Source organism: Leuciscus leuciscus, assembly GCF_965113295.1.
Source record: "Leuciscus leuciscus genome assembly, chromosome: 3".
Classification (NCBI taxonomy): Eukaryota; Metazoa; Chordata; class Actinopteri; order Cypriniformes; family Leuciscidae; genus Leuciscus; species Leuciscus leuciscus.
Window position 1 is genome coordinate 19,338,688 of NC_138727.1, and position 27,207 is coordinate 19,365,894.

The 27,207-nt window shown below is 37.5% G+C and overlaps 1 protein-coding gene across 2 annotated transcripts in view; it reads right to left on the reverse strand.

Annotated features, from left to right (window-relative positions):
* Positions 1-27,207, reverse strand: part of lrba (LPS-responsive vesicle trafficking, beach and anchor containing) — a 262,441-nt gene that overhangs the window by 126,562 nt on the left and 108,672 nt on the right. For both annotated transcript variants that reach the window (XM_082164352.1, XM_082164351.1), the window contains exons 34-36: positions 23,593-23,657; positions 18,558-18,666; positions 1,271-1,437 (exon numbers count right to left, since the gene is read on the reverse strand). In XM_082164352.1, coding sequence (XP_082020478.1) covers positions 1,271-1,437; positions 18,558-18,666; positions 23,593-23,657 — 341 coding nt within the window. The remainder of the gene's footprint in view (positions 1-1,270; positions 1,438-18,557; positions 18,667-23,592; positions 23,658-27,207) is intronic.

Sequence of the window (27,207 nt, forward strand, 5' to 3'; positions counted from 1 at the left end):
GATAATTGCATAGTGAAAATCTGATATAGTGACAGCCCTAGTGCTGACAGAAATCAGCAGTTCCAATCTGATTAGTTGGCTTTACTCCAAGTTCTGATAAGGAAGTCAGTCCGGTTGGAAAGTCATGTTAATCAGAGTGATATAAATATGCTTTTGAGGAAAAACTAAGCACTAGATCATTGGTGGTCTACATTGGTAATCTATTTCAGATAATCCCACCCCGAAACAGCAGGTAAAAACTGTGTTTGGTCGCTGTGACAAGTGTGCTATCAGACTTGCAACTAAAAGTCAAGCTAGACAAGTCTAGTTTCATATACTTCTGTAGAATTACAAGTGTAATTTTGAGACAATGAAGAGTAAGGTTGGGAATAAATATATATAAATAAAGTGTGGGAAGTTTAAACATCCGAAGTGCGTGCACAGAAAGCCATGTCTCAGACAGTGTGAATACTCTTTCTCTCTACTTCTCTTCAAAAAGATTATGGAGGAGGAAATGGTTGGGGAGACGCGGGGAGCAAGGTTTGTGTGTTCTGCAAAGAGAGTTGGAGGTAAATAAATAATTTGGCAATGTGTTGCTAATAAAGCAAAGGTTTGTGCTTTGTTTCTGTTTGATATAATTGTAAAGCTGAAATTTCTTGCTGATATTCTGGTCTATAACTCCTCCCCAAACTTGCCCTGTATCTTGCTCTCATTGGCTGTAGGTCTTCACCAATGTCATTTTCAGTCAGAACACACATTTCACACAGCAGGATTTTGAATCGCAGACAGGTCCAGATATTTAGCATGCCAAATATCTCACGGGTCTATCGCGTCTTTGATAATGTAGGCTACACTGCGTGATTGTCACTCGCGTGAACAAGCACAGATTTGCCTCCCATTTCGGGTTTTGTCTGCGATATCGCAAAATCTGCCAGCGAGTGAAAATCGGGGCTAAAATCGTGCAGCGTTAACATAGCATTAAGTGAATGTAAACTAAACAGTTAAGAAAGAAAACGCATGTGTACAGTATCAGTATATTGGATCTGTGCATTATTCTTAAAGTGACAGCATCCTAATAATCCTGCTGTTGTTTGTGAATTTTGAAATTTTGTTGTCATAACTTTCATGGTCGGTAAAAAATATGTGGCAAAAAGATAGTTTTAGGCCCTGTATAAACAGTATATTCACAACTTTAGTCTTCTTTGTCTCAAAAATGAAGTAAAAGCTATAGTGTCATCAAAGCTGTTAGAAGAAAATTTGGTTCATCAAAGTTAAATGACTGAGATTGTACCTGAAAGCAGAGCAGCCCCAAGCACCGTGCTTGTCTGTGAGGATGTTTACAATCTTCTGTATGAGCTGGGTGGACGTGACGTGATCCCGGTACTTGGCGGCCCTGATCAGGTGATCGCACATCTTCTCCTCATCACGTTTCTCAGCGGCATACTGAGCACATTGAGACTGCAGACAGAAGAAAACAGCCCTTGTGAGTCATCACGCTCTTATATGCATTCATTCTTTTTATCAGTGAACATATTAAACCTTTAATTCAAATGATGTATCCTTCTTTAAAAGCTACTATACATAAAATGTACAGTATAATACCCATCACATACAAACATACAAAAGTTACTTGGAGGCACAAGTGTACTCCTGTGCTACATTTACCTGAGAAGAATACTGTCCATCTGACCGGGTGTAGAAAACAAAGCACACTATATCATTAGAGTGTGTGTTGACGCCTGAGTGTGTGAACGTGCGTGTGTGTGTGTGTGTGTGTGGTAACTCCATACACACAGGAAACAAATGGAACTCTGGGTCATTTCCAGCCCGTTGTCACAGTGATTAATAACACTGGACATGTATTTGCTAATGCCTTTGGGCTACGCTAAAAAATGTAGAAACTACCCATAATACACGAGGAGACATTTTTCTTTGTCAGAATTTGTTATCAGAAAGCCCTTTGAACTCAAATGCAATCCTTAAACAAAGCACCTCACACTGTAAATATCACGTTGATAAAACTTAAGTTATTTTTTATCTCTTCCTACCAAAGTAGAAAGAGTAAATGAATAAGCCATCCTTTGTGAAAACCAATGTCCCAATCAGAATCAATAAATCACGAGATCAGCAACAAAACTGGTGAAATGCTGGTACAAATTCAACCCAGAATAATGAAAACGGCCCACAAAGCACAAAACAACACAGCTTCATTTTTCCTCTGTGCCTCTTATCTGATTCTGATGCAACGTCTAGCAAACAGCAATCAAGTGGAAAGGTTACAGCACCCACTAGAGCTTGTTTTAATGTAATTCCCTTTGCTTCATCCATTGCGTGTTATGGCCCTAAATTAAATTAGCCTTGGACAGCACCCATCTCAGACAACAAATACAGTAAAGGCAGCGGTCTGGTGTGGCAGTGGCGGCATACGCAGAAGCCTGCCTCTGCAAAGTTAGCGGTAAACGCTCCAAAGTGCCTTCTAATGGGCCCTCCTCTCCAATTTGAGCATCGACTCTTCATGTATGACAGAAAATCCATAGAGATAAATCACATTAGGGAGGCTTCCCTCTCCTAATTATCAATCTGTGTCTCATTTCGCTGTTCTTAACTCTGCAGTGACCTTAAAGCCACGAGAAGAGGATGGCAGCATAAAAGAGAGATAAAAGGTAAAGGGTGAATGTTTAAATGTGAACCTATTTGGATGTCTGGCGTAACAAAAGAGTGTGAATAAAAGAACGGAAAGAAAGACAACGATTTGTCTCTGCTCAGCGTAGAAGGTCACGTCTGGGTAAGAAATGGAGAATTCTAGATGGGTAACATTCGTTTTGATGAAAGAAAAAGAATAAGAGTGCACAATAAAACATGTTTTGAACACAATAAAAAGTGCACAGAGATTATCAATGACTATTATGCAACTGAGAACTTTTTTTAAATATTATAATTGTAATATTATATTATAATATTATTTTTGAGACATTCTTAAATTTAATCTCTGAAGCACATGTGTGAAATTTGTAGTATTAATCGAAATATAAGTTTGATCTAAATGTGCTTTCTGAGCCTTATCAGAATAGTTTCAGAGACAAAAAGAGCAATCATCCATATTTGTTTCAGTGTTCCCTTCAACTAGTGATTAACACATTATTAATTAGCTGTCATGAGTTCAAACACTTTGGCATAAACAGGCACTTTATCAACTAGTGTCAACGGCACCAAATCCCTGAGCTCCATAATGGGCTTTGTAATTTTCATGAACTTCCTGACAAATGGTTTCCTTGCAGCTGAAATTACAGGCTGAATTATAGGAAACATTCAGGTGAAATACATAGCGGTGACATTATCATCACGTTTGGGGCTGTAATTCTGTAGTGACATCATAAGACTTTGGAAACCCTACAAGGTGAACTTAATTCAAAAGGTCTTGCAGATGTTTGGCACTCTACTGAAGGGGGAACCACAATCTCCAGTCACAGTGCAGTTGAAGTACAAACCATAGCGGCAGAAACAAAACCATGAAAGTAATGTGTTTATGACTTCAGACAGAGTAATAATCCACATCTCCAAATGTTCTGTGTTCTGGGGAACTGAATCGGACAGGGTCAGCACTCATTTCCTTCAATGGACTACACCCACGACATACCCATTAGAGCCATATTATTACAAAGAAAAAAACTGTATTGTCTACAATAGTCTCAAACTATTTAGTCAGCATTACAATAAAGGTCAAAATAAAGTGTAACAAAAGTAAGCCACTGATTATATTATAAAATGATATATATTATAAAATATTTAAATGTATTTATTCCAAATACATACAAAAATATTTTCAATTAAAAAATGTATAATGAAATTTAACATGATTATGTTTAACAGTTTTTTTTTTGTTTGTTTTTTATCTGTGTGATTTTTTTAAACTTACACACACAAGTCATTATACAGTAGCAGATCATCTATTTACTGTATATCATGGGTGATTTATTATTAAACCAATCCTGGTCATGACATTTAACAAAAATAGTAATTTAAGTTTACTTGCATGTTAAATTTGAAATTATAATCGTGGGTATAATCGAGGAAGTTGAACTTTTAGGGTAGGGTATGTAGGTAAGTAGGGTATTGCCCCCTCATGTCTTCAGAGAAAAGTTAATTGGTTTCTGAAATATTCTGAATGTGTGTGTTGCTGCATCAATGGCAATAAGTGACGGTATAAAGTCCAGGCCTATTGTGGTATAGTCCAGTGGAACAAAAATCACTCTTAAATAATCTCTTCTATTCAGATTCTATTCTATAGCTAACCAAAGCACAATGAAATAATGACGACTCTCCTATTTGCCAATGTAAGCAGATCCCAGCATTTCTCTGTAACAACATATGAACAATCATGGACGGCAGACTTAAACAGGGTAGCAAGGTTAAACAAAATAATCATCATCTGCCAGGGACCAGAACTCATTATGTTCCATCAGCCATGTGAATTAGTTAGTGTGACACAACATGGCCAGGCGTGCATGTAAGTCCACACATTACATTCACTGTGAAGGGTTTGTGGTGTTCTTCGAGAGCGGGTCTAAGCAGTGAAAACAGTGGGGATCTTGTTAAACTGCTTGATTTGCACTCTGTTGACAGTGAAGTACACAGCACCGTGGCTATCATCTTTCTCTCCTCGCCAGTCCCTCCCTCAGGGTTTCATTTACACCAGGAAACTGTCCTACTGATGCCTCTGTCCTTGCAGCAGCTGAGGGAATGCAAATACAGTGCGGAGGATATGCACGCATCGTTCAGAGAAACAAAATGAAAAATGAAAAAAGTGCGTGTACCATGTCATTCGGCCAATCAAATCCGAGAGATTTTCATTGCACTTGATCTTTTGACCCACTTTCTTTCAGAATTTAAAGTCACCACATAAAAATTATAGCCAGGGGAATTCAGACAAAAGCAACCCAGGAAAGCAAAAAGTGACAACCAAGAAAAATGAAGGCTTAAAAGTACAATAGCGAACAAAAGTCACAGAATGACAAAGGCTGACAGGCACTTCAATTCCGGAGCGATACTGCTGTCAGCCAACGCCTCTCTGTATTGATTTCCCTCCATCCCTTGTTCCCTCAGCGATAGATGGAGCAGGAATCTAGTGTGAAGCAACTATAGAGAGAGAGAGAACAAATGTTGCCACCACCACCCCCTCCTTTTCCAGAGTCAGGGTGACCATCAAGGTTAACACAGGTGCAACAACTTATCAAAGTATCTCTGGCTTCTCTCTTCCCCTTTTCTCCTTCCTTCATTTCGTGCTTTTAATGGACTAGTCACAATGTGTAGATGGCAGATTCTTCATCTTTCCTCCCACCCCCTCTCTAAAAAAAAAAAAAGCATTTCTTTGGTTCCATTACTCTACACGGGCCACGGGCAGCTGACTCCTGCAACTTCAAGGTCACGGCGTGTGAGAAATTGTAGGAATTAACTGTCCTTTTGAGGTGAAAAATAGTCAAATGAAGGAGATGTGCAGCGAGTGAAAAATGAACATGTCTGCTGGCAGTCGGCGAGGAGGAGGTGTGGATGAATGTGAATACAGGATAATGTTTTTACTTCTGGTAAATAAAGGAAATGCATATGGTCCTGAACCCATTGAACAACAGACTATAAACAGAGTGCCACTGTTGGGAAGGTGATAACAGGTCAAATAAACAGTCTGAAATGATATCTTCACAAGCATGAAAAAATAAATATACATTAATATTATTAGTAAGATTTGGGATTTTGCTCATATAATAATAATGTGTTTAAAGAAAGGCAACAAATGAATTATTGAACTCATACTAGTAAAACCTATGATGTTGACTTTGTTAAATAATGTTCTTGGTGTTTCCTTTCTGTGACAGGGCGACCCAGAAAGAAGCTATGAGGGTTTACGCTGAATTAAATACCAGATACAGCTTCTTGTGTAACCAAAACACCAATAATATCCAGGAGATAATAATAATTATAATTCATAATATGGGACTTTTAATTATAAACAAGCCTGAAATACACAGTAACTCTTATTTTGAAATGTCTTTACTACTTCCAGTTGCTAATTCAAACAGATGAGGGAGATAAAATACGCACCCTTACAACCATCTGCAACATTGTAATGCAACATTACAAAATATACTCCGTGAAGTGAATATTGTCACAATTCATTAGCAGTAGATCATAAGCAATCACTTGGAATAAGTGTGCAGTATTCATTGATTGTGAACTGCTCCAAAACTGTGAGCCTGTAGAAAGTGCAACAACACAGTGTTTTTAATTGGAACTTGCAGTGCTCACATTTATTTAAATCAAAGTCATCTGAATTTTAATAATCACATTAGGCCGTATTACGATTCCTTTTTTCGTCCACAAATTTAAGACCTCTTAAAATGACAATTAAGACTTTTGTTGTTCCAGTTAATATATTTAAGACTGTTTATGACCTTAAATTTGATCAAACTGAACTTAAGCATCACAATAATGCAATGTCTGAATGATCTTTTCTCAGCAAATATTGATTAATCAATCAATCAAACTGCATATCAATTAATTCATTTTATTAGAAATTCTGTGTGTCTAAGCCCTCAGTGTTCTCAGTGTGAGAGTGTAGTGAGAACTACTGGAAGCAGAAGGGCTCAATTCATGAGTGTGTCATACACGACATACAGTATAATGACCTGCTGCACTGCTATCACCTGGGGAATTAATTAAAGAAAAAAGGAAAGAAAGAGGGAAAGAGAGAAGTAGTATGTACGTTGAGTGTATTCCACAAAGCCATTATTTGAGGTGAAGAAAGCATTTAAGGAGAAGCTAAAGGATAGCTGCTGTCTTATCAAAGGGCACAAGTGTAAGCTTATTGAAGCTCTAAGTACACATAATTTAGATTTGCTTTTGTTTGGCTAGTACAGATAACTGTCAGAGGCTGGAGGATTAGTGAACATGCACGCTGGAATAATACGAGGTCATGAGTCTCATTTCGAAGTTGATGTCATTAACTCCTGTTCTCCTCTTACAGGAACACAGACACTAAACGCTAATGAAGTGACCCATCACCTCTTTTCACACACACTTCAGTCGGGAGTCAACTCAATTACACTGCATCACTTCAAGATCAAGTCAAAGCTAACAAAAAAAAAAAAAAAAAAAAAAAAAAAAAAAAGAGCAAGAGAGTGAAAGAGAAAACAATGACCTCGTTCTATCACATCTGAAAGATCTGGCCTTGTGGCCCAGTATCCTCCACATTTCATTTCTAATAAAGAAAGACTCTCATTAAAAAAGGAAGTCACTCTCTCTCTCTAAATCTGTCCTTTCTTTTCTCCCTCGCAGGTATCGGCCGCCATCGTACAGTTGTTACCGGAAAAATCTTTTCCGTATTAGAGATCCTATTAGAAAGAGAACACTAAAAGATAATTGGATTTCCAGCGGTTATCTCTGTGTCCGTCAGGACCCTGCTGTCCCTGTAATCTCACTCTCAAGGGGTAAAGATAACTCAATCCCAGAGAGGATGGATGAGTGTGTATGTGTGTGTGTGTGACACAGAGACATGAGGGGAGCGGGGGAGTGTATAAAGGCATATGTTATCCATCTAAGTAATAAAAATGTGTCTAAATCACTGGTATCCACCATCATCTCTTCTGGTGGATTTGAACCCTGACAGAGAACAAACATAAATTTATTTTTATTTCCTAAATAATTCAAAGGCTACAGAATGCACTGGAACAAAGGCTGTCTTCAATGCTGCCACCTTTTTCCAAAGACCCATTCCTCAAGTGAACAATACACTATACATAGAAGTCCATGCTTCACATACAAGCATGCTATTATTGAGTAATGTTCAATAAAATTGACTGTTTTCAGACCTGTAGTTTGTTTGCTTTGTTCTGAAACAGATATTAAACTGTCTTAATATTGCATTTTCTCCATGGTTCAGTTTACGTGAACCATAGATTCCCTATCAATTTATCCATGTATGTTTATCATAGGAATATTGGTAATATTTGGTCCCTGAATGAACTGAAATGGAACCGGATCCGAGTGTGGTGTTCAAATATGCCTAGTAAGGGAGAAAACACATCTGAATCAAATCCCCCATGAAAATTAAGTGTGAAAACACTAATACATTATCTAGATGGGACTCATTTTCTAAATGATGTTTGAGTTACATTTATTAACAGAGGAACTGTGATTTCATGTACTGATTCAGACAAGATTGGGATTTACATAGCTTTTAGTAAAATGGAAGTGTCCACTGTCTGGATGTGGCCATTACAGAGACTCGTGTGCTCTGGATGCATAACGAAACCCAATGAAATAAATCAAAATTATTCAACCCCCATTGCAAATCAGGTTTATTGACAAAATTTACAGACTTTCAGCTGTTTGCAATGAACAAATCAAACAAAAGTAATTTAAATAGCTCAATACAACAAATGTTTCAAGTGGTTTCCACAAATTAAACTGAAAATGCAAAATTATTCAACCCCCTGAATAGAATCCCTCACAACAGCACAAATCTGCAAAACAGGTGTTGTCTCATTCTCGAGCACCTGATGATACTAATCACGGGCTTCATTAGTTCCACCAGGTGTGCTTGAGCTAGAACACATGAAATATCTGAACTGGCTAGGTTTGTTGAGTGTCACGTTTGACTGCATGTTAGAAATATGGCTAAGTCAAAAAAAGGAAGCTATCAACGACTGCAACCAGATTTCTGAGAAGGAAGGTTCAGAAAAACCCTTGAGTGACTGCAAAAGACCAGCAGCAAGACTTGGTGGCAACAGGCACTGAGGTTTCAGCTTGCACAGTAAGGCGCGTACTAAACGCAGATGGCTTCCATGACAGAACTCCAAGACTACACCACTACTGACCCAAAAGAACAAGAAAAGTCAGCACCAATTTGCTCAAAATCATATAAATAAGACAGAAGTTTTGGGATTCTGTTCTGTGGAGCGATGAAACTAACACTGGAACTTTTTGGCCCTATGGATCAGCGGTATGTCTGGAGGAAGAAGAATGAAGCAGATAAGCATGGCGGTGGCTCGGTGATGCTCTGGGGCTGCTTTGCATCCTCTGGCACTGGAAACCTGCAGCTGGTAGAAGGCAAGATGGATTCATTGAAGTATATCAGGAAATCCTAGGAGAAAACGTCATGCCGTCAAGTGAGAAAGTTGAAGCTTGGGCATCATTGGACCTTCCAACAGGACAATGATCCCAAGCATACCTCAAATTCCACCAAGGCTTGGTTGCGGAAGAAGTCCTGGAAGATTCTACAGTGGCCATCAAGTCAACTGACTTGAACCCCATAGAATATATCTGGTGGGATTTGAAGGCGGCGGTTGCACCACGTAAACCCAACAATATTACTGAACTGGTGGCCATTGCTCATTAGAAATTAAGTTAAGATTCCTCAGAAACGCTGCCAGAAGTTGGTGTCTGGTTATAAATCTCGTTTGCAGCAAGTCAGGATACAAACAGCAAAATGGTGTTCTACTAAGAACTAATGATGCTTACTAATTTTGAGATTGAAGAAGTCATTAAACGTTGCATTTTCAGTTGAATTTGGGGAAAACACTTGAAACATTTGTTGTGTTAAGCTATTTCAATTACTTTTGTTTGATTTGTTCATTGCAAACAGCCGAAGGTCTGTCAATTTTACAAATAAACCTGATTTGCAATGGGGGTTGAATAATTTTGATTACAACTATACAGGATTCATTATAACATTAGGTATATAACAAAGGGAAGGAATTTTGACAGAGTTCAAACCTGTCACTAATATAACAGTGGTAAAGCTGAGTAGTTTGTGATAGTCGGTCAGTCCTTCCATTCATGTTTTTGTTTTTTTACAGATGCTATCATTACCTGAATTTTTATTTTACTCAAAGTTGTAAATCATGAAAGAAGGTATACAATGCAGTAAATCTTAACATAAATTTGTATTCCACAAATGAAATTTAAAATAAATGAGAAGCGACGTGGAAAAAAATAATACACCATAAATGAAGACATTTCTACCGGGCAGGATTAGATTTCTCAGAGGACCCCTGAGTTAGCCAAAAAAACAAAAAAACAAAAAAAAACATGCAATTTTCTTTGTTATTTTTACCTATGTTGAATGGGAAAAAAACAGATGTGAAACACAAATTTCCCTAAATTACTCAAGGAATTAACAAGCCCTGTTCAAATATTGCTGAAGTGGCATAACTGTTGATCACCGTCAACTAACAGGTAGCCTAAATTATCCTCATTCTGAATGTAGTCAAGGCTGCAGCATTAGACACAGTAATTCATGAATGAAACCATGTTAAGAACAAAAAAACAAAACTTTCCAACCATTCTGGTTCTCATATGTCTCATATTTCATGTTGTTCCCTTAAACATCCAAATCCTGTGTAAACTACTCTTCAGGATGGAGAAGCAGTGCTATTCCCCCAGGGGCATCTTTCACTGGCCTGTTATTTTTATTGTGGCTGTGCAAAATGAAACCAGTGGCCCAGGGAAGATGGCAAGAGCCGGAATGGAGGAAAATCAATACAGCAATATCAGTGCTGCACTTATCAGAGGCTTACTGCTTTTCAGGGGTCACAGAGGAGCAACTAGATCTAAGTGAAGGGTTTCAATACTGAGATAGATTCTTGAGAAATTTGTCCTATTTACAGACTGAGAAGACATGCAGTAAGAAAAAAAAAGAAGAAAAAATTAATGAATAATCAAACTTTGACAACTTTCTCCAGATGTATCCACTTTTCAGAGAAATTTTGGTACACAATTTAGGATTTTTCTACAGACACCCTGCAGTGTTTCCCCTACCATTGTTTTGGGGGGGACGGCCCGTGTTTAACTTGACAAATATATTAATGTTGATTTCGATACGTCTCAATGTAATAATAATACTAACACTAATACAAATAAATTATGATCAAAACTTTATTTTTTAAGGAATAAAAAAAAAAATTCTTACATGTTTTAATTTTAACAGTAAAGCTCATTGTGCAGCACGTTGTTTGACAAAAAGTTTGTTTGATTTCATGATTAAAAGATATTTCATTAATGTTTTATATCTTATTAGATTACCAGAAAAAACACAACACGGAATTTGTGTAAAAAAACATTTCATAGAATTTTTTAAAAATGTTGTACAAGTTTAATAATAGTTTATAATAAAAGTTTCTTAATTTTAATTAATTAGACATGATTTTTGATCACAAAAAATTTGACACTATTCGTAACACGCTCGCTCCGCAACACTAATTTCGGGGGATCGACCACCACCCACCCCCCCTTAAAAAAAATCCTAGGGGAAACACTGCCCTGGATATACGTATGAGACAGACCTACAGTTTGGGAAGCACTTAAAAAAAAAAATATATATATATATATATCCATCACATTTAACTCTGACCCAACTAACCGTGCCCTACAGTAATTTGCCCTTCCCTCCACAAATTACTGTACATGTAGCCAATGTTCTCCTTTAGAAAATTCCCAGTTATCTGCCTGCCTCTCCAACAACAACTTCTCTTATTAAAGCAGAGTTTGGGTCAATGGAGCTCCACAGTGTATGGTTTTCGTCATGGAACGCTTCTGACTTTAGACTCTGAGTGACAAAATATGGCATAATTGCACCTGACAGTGCTGGCCAAGTCATGTGAAACAGTCTGATTGAATAACCCTGCTCCACAGAGAACAACATTATGGGAGATTTCAGGTGGAGAATTAAATAATACCATGGCCTTTTATTCATGTAATGTTGAGGGAATATTTTTTTTACCTCATTTTAAAATGGATAGATTTAGCTGAAGAGTGTAACATCTCAATGTATTTTTAGCATTTTTTTATTAGCATCCAACTAATGTGCCTGACATTGATCACTTGTGCGCCCCCCCCACCCACTTTGGCAGAATATACAGCAGTATTTCTGAGAATAATACATTCTCCACCGTGCGGTGAGTGAGGCTGGAAAAGCAGAAAGAATCGGACCAGAGGGGCCAATTAGAGTAAAAAAGGAAAGCCAAGCATGTCCCCAGAGTGCGGCCGTCTTCCACTGAGCGTCTGGGAGAATTTGGCCAATCCTGGGAATTTGGGGCAGCGGGAATGATGAGAAAGGGTGTTCCGAGGTTCCTTCTAAATGTCACTGTGATGTAAGGAATCTTGTTTAGGGCAGGGTATATTCAACCAATACTGCCAGCTCTCAGCTGTTGTACAAGGCACATGCCTGCAGGCACTTTGTAGTGTTGAGTGTTACTGCTGTAATGGCTGTGTCATTAAATCTGTTGTCATTTGTGAGATTCCAGCCCATATGAACACATGGATACCAGCAGCACAAATAATCTAAAAACATTGATAAGATTTTTTTTTGACCCAATCAAATCATCATATTAGAATGATTTCTGAAGGATCATGCGACACTACTGTAAACCCCAATGTTGTCATTAATAAATAAATCAAGTTATCATAACTTAACATTACTTAAAATAGCAAGTAATGCAAAAAATAGGCAGTAATTTTTTTGTTCATCGTGAATTTGCTGATGCAGGCAGCAGGCCAGATGCACTGACACTGCAAAAAAAACAGTAGTTTCGGGTTTAAATCTGAGATTAGACATTTCAGTGAAACTAATGGTGTATCACCAGAGCCGGCCCGTCCATCACGTATGGACATTTCAGGCCTCGCATTTGGAGTTGAATCACACGAGACTTTCAATTCCTGAAAGTCCCGCTCCTGCTCCATTCAAATCTTGGATTTCAAATCCGGTATTTTCTGTGAGATTTACATCAGACGAAGGTAAGTGTGAATTTTCATAAAATCAGTGTAAATAACATGTTTACCATAACACAACGGCAACGTTTTTCAATGTCATATTTTTTATGAACCGTATTTTCTAGCCCACTGCCTTCAGTTACTGCATGCGCTGACAGCGTCCTGTGTTTTCTTTTCAGACATTTATATCAGACGACGGTAAGTGCAAATTCATAAAACCTTTTTAAATAGAGTATTTACCAAAACATAAGATTAAGTGTTGTCGATTTAAATTGAGTGTGCTTATGTTGTAAAATTAGTCTAGCTATCTTAGCTAGTTTGGTAACTGCCTACTGGTACGTTACTTAGTAATTGCTACATACATTTCTAAGAAGTTAGTCATTAGTTATTCATGTTTATTAATTAATGTTAGCCTAGCTAGCGTGCTTGAGTTGTTAACGTATTCTCCTTTGACAAATCAGCAGACACTTCTCAACTGTCCTCAGAGGCTGCAAATACAGCACTGAAAGAAGAACTACAGCTGACTTTTGATTCATGTGAGGCAGACAAGGCAGAAAAGGTGTGTTTTAAGTCAAGTCAAGTCAAGTTTATTTGTATAGCGCTTTTCACAATACAGATTGTATCAAAGCAGCTTCACAGTATTAAATTAAAATAATACAACAAAGTTTGTTTCAAGAGGAATTTATTGATTGATAAAATTAAATTAAATATCCCCAAAATATCCCCAACTGAGCAAGCCAAAGGCAACAGTGGCAAGGAACCGAAAAACTCCATCAAGTGACCTAATGGTGTCCTAAAACTCCATCAGGTGACCTAATGGAGAAAAAAAAACCTTGGGAGAACCCAGGCTCAGTCGGGGGCCAGTTCTCCTCTGGCATTTATGAGCTAGAGGCCGGATTGTAGTTTGAACTGTAGGATTATATGAATGCCTGGCTGAAGAGATGCGACTTTAATCTAGTTTTCAACTGGGAGAGCGAGTCTGAGCAACGAACAGTATCAGGAAGACTATTCCAGAGTTTTGGAGCCAAATGTGAAAATGCTCTCCCTCCTTTGGTGGTTCTGGATATCCTAGGTATGACCAAAAGCCCTGAATTTAGTGATCTTAAAGAGCGCGATGGATTATAGGGCGATAGAAGATCCGTTAACTAGACTGGAGCTAAGCCGTTTAGGGCTTTATAAGTCAGTAGCAATACCTTGTAATTAATATGGAACTTTATAGGTAACCAATGCAGTGATGATAAAATCAGTGTTATATGATCATATTTTCTTGATCTCGTAAGAACTCTAGCGGCGGCATTTTGGACTAACTGTAGCTTGTTTATTGAGGATGCAGGACAACCAGCTAATAAAGCATTACAGTAATCCAGTCTCGAGGTCATGAATGCATGAACTAACTTTTCTGCATCAGAAACTGATAGCATATTACGTAGCTTAGCAATGGTGGAAAAAGGCTGTTTTTGTATATCACACACACACACACACACACACACACACACACACACACACACACACACACACACACACACACACACACACACACACACACACACAAATAAAAAAATAAAAAAATAAAAAATTCATGGACATGATTTGAAAAGGTTAAATAAAAAGAAATAGTCACACTTGTGCTCCTCGTGGTCAAAAACGTCCACATTGGAAATGAATGGGAGACAAATTTCATCTAGTGAAAACTTTTGGTACTGCGGCCAAACAAAATCTTACTGAAAGTAATTTTTTTGAGATTCAATCTCAAATATGGAACACAACTTGTTTAGATTTATGGCTTTGATTTTCTTTTGCAGTTTTAGAGTAAAACATGTTTTTGAATATATATATTTCAATCATTTTTTGGGGGGAAAATGGTATTTTTGTGCATTTTTCACAACAATAAATGTATAATTCTGTAACATTTTTAAGTTCACCTTTTTTTTACCATTTTCATTTCAGCAATAATCTGCCAAGTGTTGTCTTTGAAAAGAGATCAAACATAAGTCGGTGGTCAAATGCATTCAAGATTTAAGTTGGAAATTTAATTTTCAGGTCTATGCTCAAAGTAAATAAATGGATTATAAATACAGCGTAAATATAATTTAGTACCATTAAATCCCCTAAAAAAGAAAACAATATTAAATAAACATTATCGAACTAAAATATAGTACATTAATTTCATTGAAATAAAAAAGAAATTTTTTGTCATTTTTGACCAAAAGAGCACCACAGGTTTTAAAATATATTAAAATAGAAAACTGTTATATGAAATTGTAATAATTGTTATATGAAATTGTAATAATATTACTGTTTTTGCTATATTTGCCTTGGTAAATAATTTGTCTTAATAATGTATTATATATTATACTATCAAAAAATAAACAAGCAGTCAGTACATCAAATAAGGATTTTTCTCAAAATTAACATTCCAAAAATGTTCCGGTTCTCGGCTCATTTCGAGTTGGACAAAACCTGTGGTTTATTGAGTGAGTCATTAAAAAAATTCAGTGAGTAAATCAGTCTGATTCACAATGATTTGCCTATTGGCTCAACTGATTCATTAGAAAGTATTGATGAAATTAAGCAGTTTGTTCGCAACTGTACTGTTTGGTTTTTTTTTTTTTTTTTTGCTTATTCGGTGAGGACAATGTAATAAAGTTGTAATGGTCCAAGATTCAGCAGATTTAGCAGTGGGACAATGCCTCTTTTGAATAACGGTGCAAGAAACACTGAATTGTTTTGTGCTATCTAGTATCTAGTCCAGTGTTTCTCAACTGTTGGGTCACAAGACCGCTTTGAGCGGGACACGGAGTGTGCAGACAAAGAAACAACATCATCATATTTTTTTCTTAATCGAGACATTTATTTTGAAAGACATCCATGAAAGCTGTTGACACATTTAAGTAAAGCGTGCCTGAGAAAAACGCGTTGTCCTGATTCAGTATCTGTGGTCCGATGAGATGTTGTCAGGCTATATGTCAGTTTAATTTTTCTAACGTTTTTTTATTTAATTTTGTATGACTGGTGGCTAACTAACTTTATTGTATTAACACAAACTAGTTTGGGACTGCTATTTAATAGCCTTACCTTATACTGTTTAATCATCATTCAGTATTAGTCATATTCTTACAATTTATGCGTATGTTAAGTAAAGTGGAACAGTACTTGTCGGTGTCAACCATTCTTGTGAAATAAATTTGCTTAGTTTTAAAAGCAAATTGAATATAATTTGTATAATTGTATACAGTTTATATTTGAATTAGGTCAAATAAAAACAAAATGGATCCCGGCCTAATGACCATGGGAAAATGTGGGTCCCATGGTCAAACCAGTTGAGAACCACTGATCTAGTGCTCACAACTAGAAAAAAAAAAAAATCAACTCCTGTTCCTGCAGTGTCGAATAATGTGATTCTGATTCTTTGAGCTGATAATGACAACTGGAGGATCACGTGTGGGAGTCAGAACTCTTGTTTTCTAAAAACAATGAGAAGTTGGGCACAGCTGCCAAAATTTGTGTATAGGCCAATCACATACAAAACATGACCCTAACAAAGCAGACTACTGCAGAACCTCTCACAGACATGATACATGATCGCTTTCCCCGATTTTACATGTTTACTTTTAATACTGTACTTCAAATGTTTTCCTCTTATAGTTTCAGTTCAGAGACCCTGCCTTGAACCTTTCTGAAAGCATAACGTTTTACAACTGGAGGGTAGGAGATGTTGAACAGAGCAGAGCCCACTCCGCCTTTACACTGTCACATCCTGCCCCCAGTGCCAGACAGAACCAGAGGGAGGGATGGGAAACGAAAGGAAGATAGAAATGAAGGTGCTGTGTTCCTGTCACTGGTGAAATTCTCCCACAAAGGGAGCACAACAGGCAGAACATGAGTCCAAGGGGAATCGTGGGGGGAAAAGGAGCAGGTAGACCGAAATGGAGAATGATGGAAGGAATGAGAAAGCGAGACTGCAGTGATAAAAGAGGTGATGTGTGTGCGTGTTTGGCGGGGCAGCGGTGGAGGAATGCCCCATGGCTGTGCTATAAGGAATAAATCAACTGTGCTGCTATGTTTTGGTAAGATACATGCCAAACGCAATCTCTCTAGCCAAAGCTTGAAACCTTCTTGCATATAAGTTGTGTTTGAAAAGAAAACATTTGTACTCCCTCACGTTGGCAGCTTTTCAGTTCTGACAGACAAAACTTTCTTTTTTTAATATCCTCACAGGGGCTTAACAATTTCATTAAATCTTACAACAGTTTTTTAAAATTGTAAATCAACCCTGAAAACAGAATACACCAGCATGAAGTGAAAGTGGCTTGTTTGTACAATATGTCAAGAAAATTTAGTAATTGCTTCACTCAGCTGCAGCAGAAGTCTTCAAGATCCCATGAAATGAATTGACTTGCATTTTTTTTTTTTTTTACAATTTTTTCTTTTTTCCTGAGTTGATGTATTTCCCGTTGAAACAGTAAGTTGGGGCAGAACATATTGAAGGGATTGTCATTTTTATACACTACCATTCAAAAGTTTGGAAGCAAAGTAAAAGTTTAAAGACTTTTACTGTGTTTCCAAAAAAAAAACCATTTCAAATAAATGTTGTTCTTTTGAATATTTCTATTAATCAAAGAATCATGAACTAAATGTATCAAGTTTTCCACAAAATATTATGAAGAACAACTGTTTTCAACATTGATAAAAATAAGAAATGCCTCAAATCTGCATATTAGAATGATTTCTGGAGGATCATGTGGAGTAAAAATTTTGCTTTGCCATCACAGGAATAAATTACATTTTAAAATATAGTAAAAAATTCTTTTTATAAAATACATCATTTAAAATATAATATTTCACAATATTAGTGCTTTTAATGTATTTAATGTAAACCATCCTCAAACTTTTGAACAGTAGTGTACATAGCCAATAGTTCACACTAATTGCTATTGCTAGTCAGAGGAAAGTGGTATTAGAAGGGAGAGAAAATATCATTTTAGACATAATTTGATTGGATAAAAGCTTCACAAATACAACATGAGTCATCAGTATTTTTGGCCCATTTAAAGGACAAGTTCGGTATTTTACACTTAAAGCCCTGTTTTCAGATCGTTTCTGATGAAATACAATGGTTAAGATTGAACTTTGGACAAATGCTGCTGTCCCGAGAATTTTAGGTTTCTGTGGTAGCACCCCCCCACCTCCACAATGGTTGCATAGGTGCACTGGAATAATCCTTCCTAAAACGCATTAAACTTTCGTTTACAAAGATGTGAAACTCACCGAGTGGTCAGGGGTGTTCACTGATATGCTCACACAAAAATCGCTGCAAAAGATGCTTTCCAACAGGTTTTATCGTAGTTTTTCATCCTATACAAGTCAATGGAGTTGGACAAAAACTACGATAAAACCTGTTGGAAAGCATCTTTTGCAGCGATTTTTGTGTGAGCATATCAGTGAACACCCCTGACCACTCGGTGAGTTTCACGTCTTTGTAAACGAAAGTTTAATGGAGCATTTGTCCAAATTTCAATCTTAACCATTGTATTTCATCAGAAACGATCTGAAAACAGGGCTTTAAGTGTAAAATACCGAACTTGTCCTTTAATAGTGTAGGAAGCATGGGCAATATTTAGTGGTGTGTCCATCAAGTCATTTCATGGGGTCTTTAACTATTCGAAAATTTCATTGACTGCAGACAGGAACATATGTAGAGAGAGAGAGAGAGTGTGAGTGTGTGTGTGTGTGTGTGTGTGTGTGTGTGTGTGTGTGTGTGTGTGTGTGTGTGTGTGTGTGTGTGTGTGTGTGTGTGTGTGTGTGTGTGTTTTCACCTCAAACTCAGCATGTTTGTGGATGTCCTCTGCTCTCTGGCGGCTCAGAATGAACTCGGCCTCATTAGCTACACGCACCAGATGGTCCTTCATGGTGTGGCTCAGCAGTCTGCACATCAAAAACACATTGAACATTAAGAACATCACAGGATTCTGTCTGAATTATTTTCAATAATTATGCAGTTTGTGTTGGTAGGATAACTGAATCCAAGTTAGGATTTCATACAGATACGAGCAAACTAAATTGGAAAACAAATCACAGATGAATTTTTCCATTTATTAAAAAATGTGCTGATCGAGAGATGCAACAGACGCATTTACAGACCTATAATGAAATTATGATACAAATAAGCCAATAACTATTTTCATATTATGGCTGATATTATAAATATATAAATTATAGTTAATTGAGGCATTAGATTATAATGTACAGCATGTAAATATAAGATGATAAACAACCAATATTGGCCGATACAATAAATATTAATAATAATAATAATCTCTGCCAATATTGGTGATAAATGATGTTGTATTGGTGTATCGTGCATCCATAATAAAGAATACTGTATATAAATTCCAATGTATAATGATGTTCACATCAAATGAAAGATAGTAAAAATATCCTACAAAATAGTGAAAGGATATCTTCCACATCTCTCAACTGTTAATCTGTGAAATAAATGTTGCTGATTTAATAACACAGTTGTTAGTCCATCAAAGTGTAAATAGTAAGCTAAACCAACTTAACTACACCATGTAAAACAAGCAGAAAATCATATTTAGCACGGCAGCTAAAAACCACCCCCACTAAAACAACCAGCGATTGATTTGTAAATGATACGCATCTAACAAGATACGGATGTAGGGGGTGTGGAGAAGGGGCACGTCTCACCCCAGCTCATGTTTCTACATATGTAAGAACAGCCTTCTTTGGATAAACACAAACACACACACACACAGTTTCTTATCACAGGACATCTGATGATTATAGGGGCTGATGGGAGATCAGATGTATCCTGCTTTTACTGCTACTGTTTGTCAACCCTCATCAAAACCTGAAGCTGTTCTTTCCATCTCAGAGTCTTGTTTGTGAATCAGCTTAGTTTTTTCTGTCCACGGTGCCCTGGGTTAGCACAGACAGGGAGGAACCTGATCTTGAAACAGCACATTTACACCCCGGGCAGATTTGTGAACAACACAAGCCATGGCCTAATAAAACATTCCCCCCAGGGACAGAGATGAGTATCTCAGCAGGTCAGGAGGCTCAGGCCTCTGCAAAGTGGAAGAATAACAGGCGGAGGGTGGAGGGCTGAAACTCGAGCCTGGTGTGTCAGCGGCGGGCAGCGGGGGAGCGGACGTGCCAGGGACTCGGCAGTGACCCTCTCCCACCCCTCTCACCCCGACTGCCATCAATAACACAGTCCACTCTCTGTGACTGCCCTTCATTCTATCACCCTTTTGCTTTCCTTTCTTTCTTTATCTGTTTTCACTTACTTTATGGTATGACAATCTAGAGAAACAAACAAAAGATTAGATTATCGATTATACAATGGTAATATCATGGCGTGAGACACGCTTTCACGTTGCCCAAGTAAATCTCACGCCAAATGAAACCGTTTTAAATTAGACCGGTTGGAGTATGACTTTAAGAGTCGTGATAGCGATACGAAAGCTGTGTTTTCAAATCGCTCTTGAGGTATTTTGATGTCATATGCCATTCGGTCTGCGCAGCACTGCATGAAGTCGAATACACGTATTGACAAGGTAAGGGATTTAATTAAACCAATGAAGACCTGCAACCTCTTGATTGGACCAGTCTGTACCAATCACATTTTCTCCACACCGTGCAAGGTCACTGCTGACCCCAACCTGTGCGACGATCACTGATGTTTAGGCGGCATTGTGAAACGTAGTATTTGTGCACACAAAGCAGATTTACACCTCTAAGAACTATTATACTGGAGTTGTTCATTTTAACCGTTAATAATAACACCAGCTGACAACTGTTAACAATCTCCCTGTATGTTTACAGCATTGGTTGAGATTTTTTTTCCATGAGAAAAAATAATGTAGCTATTGTACCTGATATTTATCCAAATGAACTGATATTGAATAAAGATCGTAATCCTATCGCAAGCTTATGAATTGAAATCGTTCCCAGAAAGCCGCATCTCAGACAGTGCGCGAATACTGAATTGAGCTCTCTTTCACGTCTTCTTGAACGAACAAATTTGTACAAAATTGTTTTAAAAAAAAGTTATTCAGTCAAGAACAGTGAGTGATATTCTTGTCATTTGTTATTTGATTCACATTAACGGGTTAGTTCATCCAAAAATGAACATTCTGTCGTTAATTGCTCACCCTCATGTCGTTCCAAACCCGTAAGCCTTAGTTTATCTTCGGAACACAAATTAAGGCATTTTTGATCAAATCTGAGAGCTTTCCGACGCTGTTCACGTTGCAACTAAAGTGCATCGCTTCCGGGTTCTACATCAGAAAGCCGTCTTCTGCGTCAGAACCACATCCATGCGTCGTGGTACTCACGTGAACAGCGTCAGAGACTTTAAGGGTCACTTTAAGGCTGGATGCACGGACCGAATATACTGATACACATCTGGTTTTCACTCAGCTGTTTACGTTCATTTAACACATAACTGACTGTGTTTATGTGAATACTCCACACAATGGGCATTTTGACAATTATGTGCATAATGTGACCATTCAAGCACAAATAGCAGCAAAAGAGAACTCAATTTGGGATGCTGTCTGAGAGAGGTGGCTTTCTGTGTGAGCGCCTTGAATCTGTGTCAGTCAACATGAGCAATGCATTGAGATCTTTTTTCATGACTTACTACGCTTAACATGACGCACGTCCTGCTTTTCTTCTGCTACGCTGATATATTTACACACCAAGATATGAACGATATAGCAAAATCTCTAACGACAGACATTTTATATCGTCGCCATGATATATATCGTCATATCGTCCAGCCCATAGACTGTAAAAAAAGATGGACAACACATTCACTCTCTTCCATTGTAGTAAGTGAAGCCGCCTGTGTCCCAACATGGCGCTGACATCTTGAGTCTCGAGTCTTCACAGTAGTGAGCGCGAAGTGGGGCCGCGATATCAAGGCCCCGCCCACACTCCCGTAGGATCGGTTTGCACCGGTTAGTACAGTTTATGTAGGTGTTAAATAAACAGTTATGGAAATGCAATCTCCTCCCCAAGATCCCGAAAAAAGTCAGTTGGAGCCTCAGTGACTACTTCACTTAGAGAAGCTGTCAATCATGACGTCACATCCCCGTTGTTATAGCATCAAATAACTAACTAAAACCAAACTTATTTAAAGAATGAACACTTGAACTAACATCAGTGTGATAAAAACTGCCTAAAATGAAAGAAACCATCTTTGGAAAAAAATTATTTAAAGTGTAATTTGATTGTTTAGTTTGTCTCACGTTTATTACATTACATAGAGAGGGCGGGGTTTATGACCTATACTGCATCCAGCCACCTAGGGGCGATCGAGGAAGGACTATGCTTGGTCCAGCCCTAACTGTATGTATGATTTGATAATTGGTGGTAGTGTCACTGTTTTCTGAATCAAAAAGCTTTTCAGTAGCGAAGCTCTTTTGTTAATCAAGTAGTGCGGTAGCATCCACACAAGCTATATTTTCCCAAGCATTTCTGAAGCTCAAGCTCAAATCGGAAATACAACTGCTAAGGATCACTGATCCTGGATCAGTAAGTGACGCCACCACTATACACGGACCTCTGTTGGCTGTGTAGCCGACGGATGTACTTCCGTATGACGGTGACTACTACTTCGTATTTTACGGCAGTTGACAACCAGCTTTTTGGTACATTTCCGCCACCCTCTGCTCCCGACGGTGACATCACGTAACAATCCAGGTGCTGACATGTGAGAAATGTACTTGATGGAAAGATGCACAAACTGTCGACACCAAGTTTTGTTATAGTTATGGTTTTATATAGCTATATGGATTTATATAGTTATAGTTTTGTTATTGTTTTTGTAGCCAAATTGGTTTGGAACAGTTGTTGAATAAACAATTGAACTGAACAATTATGCCTGCCTATCTGTTTGACTGAGTTTTATTGATCACTGAGATAGCATTGACTTGGAATGAAGTTGGTTGGTACTTTTGCCATGTTGCTGTAGCTTAGCTTGCTACGTTTCTCAGGGGGGTAGCTTCAGTGCAGAGAAGCTTTCTTTAATGTAGAGTAACTGCTAGCTTAGCTCACTACATTTTCCAAGTAGCTTGCCCAACACTGGTATTTGTTTACAGTAATTTCTTTTCTTTGGGCTTCAAGAATTCAACTTGACTTTGGGAAAGCACTGTGACTAAATCAGTATTGATCATTATAATTTTAGTGCAGTAGGCATTATAATGACATATTTGATGTGCACTTTAGAGCTAGGATTACAGTGATATATCCATGACAGGGGCTGGTGTGCCAGATGTTGTCTAAACCTTGACCCTACTTTCCAAAAGAAAAGCGTATGTTTGAAAAAGAGCTGTAAAGATGGCCAGCAGTTAAGGTGGAAGAGCCTCAGTGCATCACAGCATTCATTAACATTTCTGGAGAGCTCATCAGCACGGCAGCATTCATTAACATTAATTTCCATTGCTAAGTTAGAAATGAGAGCCATCTGAAAGATCTAAGGGCTTGAAATTGAAGACAGATCCTTCCATCCCAAAGGGAGTCTGAGTAAAAGAGTCCAAAAGATGAGACATAAACCTGTCTGAAAACAGCAAGATACAAGAAAGATTTCCCAAGAGGTGGACAAGAAACTAAGGCGCTGCTGCCCTCTCAGAAACACATGGGAACAAGCCAAGTTATTGACAGACGCCTCGAACTCCAGGTCACCCTGTTGATCCCCTTTCCACATTACATTGATTACCTCCAAAACAAGATCGGATCGTACACACTCAACATAGCGTTGTAGGCCAGAAGATAATGAGGAGGTGGCTAAGAAAGGGTCAGAGGATGGGTTTAGATAATTACCTGCCCTCGTTCACAAGCTCGATGAAGGCCAAACCCGCATTCTTTTGGATGGAATTCTGCCACTCCTGTGGAGAGAAATAAAAAAGACTTTACACACAGTGTATACAACAAGCAGAGATAGGAAGGTTGGGTTTAGTCAGAATAAACATCAGCATAATGCTATTAATATGTAAGGATTAAAATGAACCCCGACATCATCAACAAACTTCATACAGAGGAAGTGATCACTGGGAAGGATGGAAGAAAGCAAAACGGGCATCTAACATGTTTATAATGTATCTTCAATGTTCAAGATTGCCTTTAACATTGCACAGTCCTCAAAAACTTTAACAGGTCTCAGCCGGTTGTTGTAAAAGGTGTTAGTCTAAACAACTCCTAAAACCACAGCTTTCAGTGATGTTTAATAGCCTAGGAGCGAGACCAAATCATTGACATTTTTCACAGCTGCGCCAACCTTTCAACACTTCCCTGTGATCGTCTCAAGAATAATAATAACAACCAGGTCATGAGTATGTACAAAGTCGCTTGTGTATTCTCGAGGGCTCTTTTCAAGACTGTATCATGGAGACAGGAGGGTAACGGTCCGACTCTAATGTCTCATTTGTTTCGGCCAACAGAGAGTGCTTCTAAGTAGAGGTGCAACACAAGCAATCATATCATAATGATGATGATTTATTTTTTAATACCCTGCAATATTTCTGAGGTCATAAATGAAAATGAAACCGGGCAAATCTACTTGCTTATTAAGAAGGAAATGTTTCACCATCCTCTGAGAGAATAAAAGTGAGCCTGAAACCAAAATAAACAAAAATTTTAAATGGCAATATGTGTACGCCTTTATATATTGCAGAGGCTTTGTTCACTATAACAGCTGTTAATACCCAGATTATATGCATTTTACTTTGTAATCTCCAGCATAAATATTTGAGGAAGCATATTCAAGTAAATCTTACATCAGTTTTCCGACAGCAAGCTAAGTTTGGTTACTCATTACTCACCATTAATTTACCAAACCATCTACAGTATATACATAATTTCAACAGAGCCAATACAGCAAACCAATAATAAAGTTGAAGGAAAAGATTGTAAATTCTGTACCACTCACATTACCAAATAGAATTGCTAAATTATTTTCAAACAGGAACTATTGGACACTCTCCCCATCTACAATTGGCCAAGTCCAGTCTCAACCAAACAGCATTGAGCAAACCAACAGAAGTTCTGAGAGTACCACAGTTAAAATTTTCGGAGAAATTTGGGTAAAAACGGAATAATTGTTTTTATTTATTTTAATTCCATATCGACTGATTCAATTTTGGGTGTTACTGTGTACATTGTATAAGATGGAAAGACAGGGAAAATAAAAAAGTTGAAGGGTGAAAGGAAAATTGGGCAGGATGAAGGGAAAACGGGAAGGTGTTTTTTCAGACCAAACAGCCAACTAAAGTTCATTAGATACATTTTTTGGGAGAAACAGCATATGTACTAGGATCTTTTGTTAGGAAAAAACACACTTTAGCGGCTGTCATCAACCAAGCACACAAATACATTTTCACTACAAAGATAAATGAATGTTCGATGGGTGAGGGAAAGGCATTATTCTTTAATTAAAGGAAGCAATGACCCCAATCAAAAAGCCTTAACGATCAGTGCTGTGCGTTAGGGACAAGGCTGACAGTTATTGGATTTCAACCAGTCATTGTGATAGGACCCTGATACGGTTTTATGGTATCCAATGCTGTTTCCATTCTGACCTGATGAGTGGATACAGGCAGCCATTTGTGACCTTTCAACTCTGACCCTGAACTAAGAGAGGTGCTTCTACAACCCAGCCACCTCTGTCCCGGTCCTGTCGTTACAGCAACCACTCACGCTAGATTCATGTCATCAAGACCAGGATTGTGTCCTAAGATAGAACATGACTTTATCAGCCACACAAACAGTGCCTGGGAAAGTTTGTATTGTAAAGATAAACTTGTAATGATAGCCACTGTGATTCAGACCAGTCATAAGACACTTCATCAAGAACATTTATAATTGACCCGTTTCCTCCAGTCTTGATAAAACAACAAAGACTAGCATATAGGGAACACTTGATCAAGGTCAAATCTATCCAAACACACTTGTGTTTCACTTTTATTGATGCTCATGTATATAAACAAGCTATCCAAGATTGAGACTTCTGGTACACTGATTCTGGACGTGCAACTCAAAACGTCTAACATAGTGCAAAAACTCAATAACATTAACTGAATAACATCAACTATTCAAATAAAAATTATCTAAACATCCCTTAAACATCCTTATTTATTTTTATATAAAATAGTATAATAAATTATTATCATAATCATCATCAAGAAATATTAAGTAGATAAATGATGAAAAAATATGAACAGTCAATTCTGACAAACCCTGCACATAATATGCATACAAATTAATGTGTTGACATAATGCTGCATGAGCCATTATTTTTTATTACATTATATTATTAGTCAAATTGATTAATCATGATTAATAGCATCTAATATAAAAGTTTTTGTTCAATTAATGTGTGTATAATTTATATATACTAAATATATTATGTATATGCACATATATTATATAAACAAAAACGTTTGTTAGATACAATTAATAGTCATTTGTATTATATTATATTATATTATATTATATTTAGTTATATTACATATATCAGTTATATCGTCCTTATTTTTGAGCGATGAAGAGATCTATGTTATGCGAGTCTGTGATGAAAACAGAAGTTTGTAATACAGAGTGAAGGGAATGCTGAAGGGAGAGAGACGCTATTACAAAGAACTTGGTGGCATCTGTGTCAGGATAGTGTGAGCATGTGAACACATTCGTAAACAAAATCAGTGTAATCTGTGCTCATAAAAAACATATTACATAACATTTCCCTTATACTTTAAATGAATAGATTTTTTTTTTTATAAAAAAAACAAAAGTAATTTTCTTCTGAGACACACAAACATGTTTTAGATTTCCATAGAGAAGTCATCCAATGAGGCATTCTTTTGTTTAGTTTTGCCATGATAATTACCGTGGCGCTGCATTCCTAATCACTGCTGATTAAGAGAACGCAATTACCCTCAAACTAAAACACAACTGAAACACAAATGAAACAACGCAGACCTACAATGTAATGTTTTGCCTCATCCACAATGGCAAGACAAGGAAATGTGCATGGCGTTTGGCTTCGTTCATTGAAAATAAACAAGTCGCTCTACAGTTTCCAACCCATCAGTTATAATCACAAGTATTTGTTTGTTTTCTGCCGGCTGGGGGATTGAGGCTCAGATGAAACAAAAAAATTATCCGTCACATGTAAGAGCGCTGTTTCAGATCATAACGAGCAGAAGTTTACGTTACGGCTTGTCCACAGAGCACAGGGCGATTTATAACAGAAAAGTGGCTACTGTACAGCTTTGAACGACGGAAAGAGATTCTAGATTTAAAATGTCAGTGTTGTATTACTTACAGGGAAAACACTTAACTTTCCAAACAAAAAAATTATGTTTCCACAAAGTATCTATTTTTGCAATGTTATGTGGTCTTAAAATCAACACTGACAAACTCCAGCATGTTCAGAATTATGCA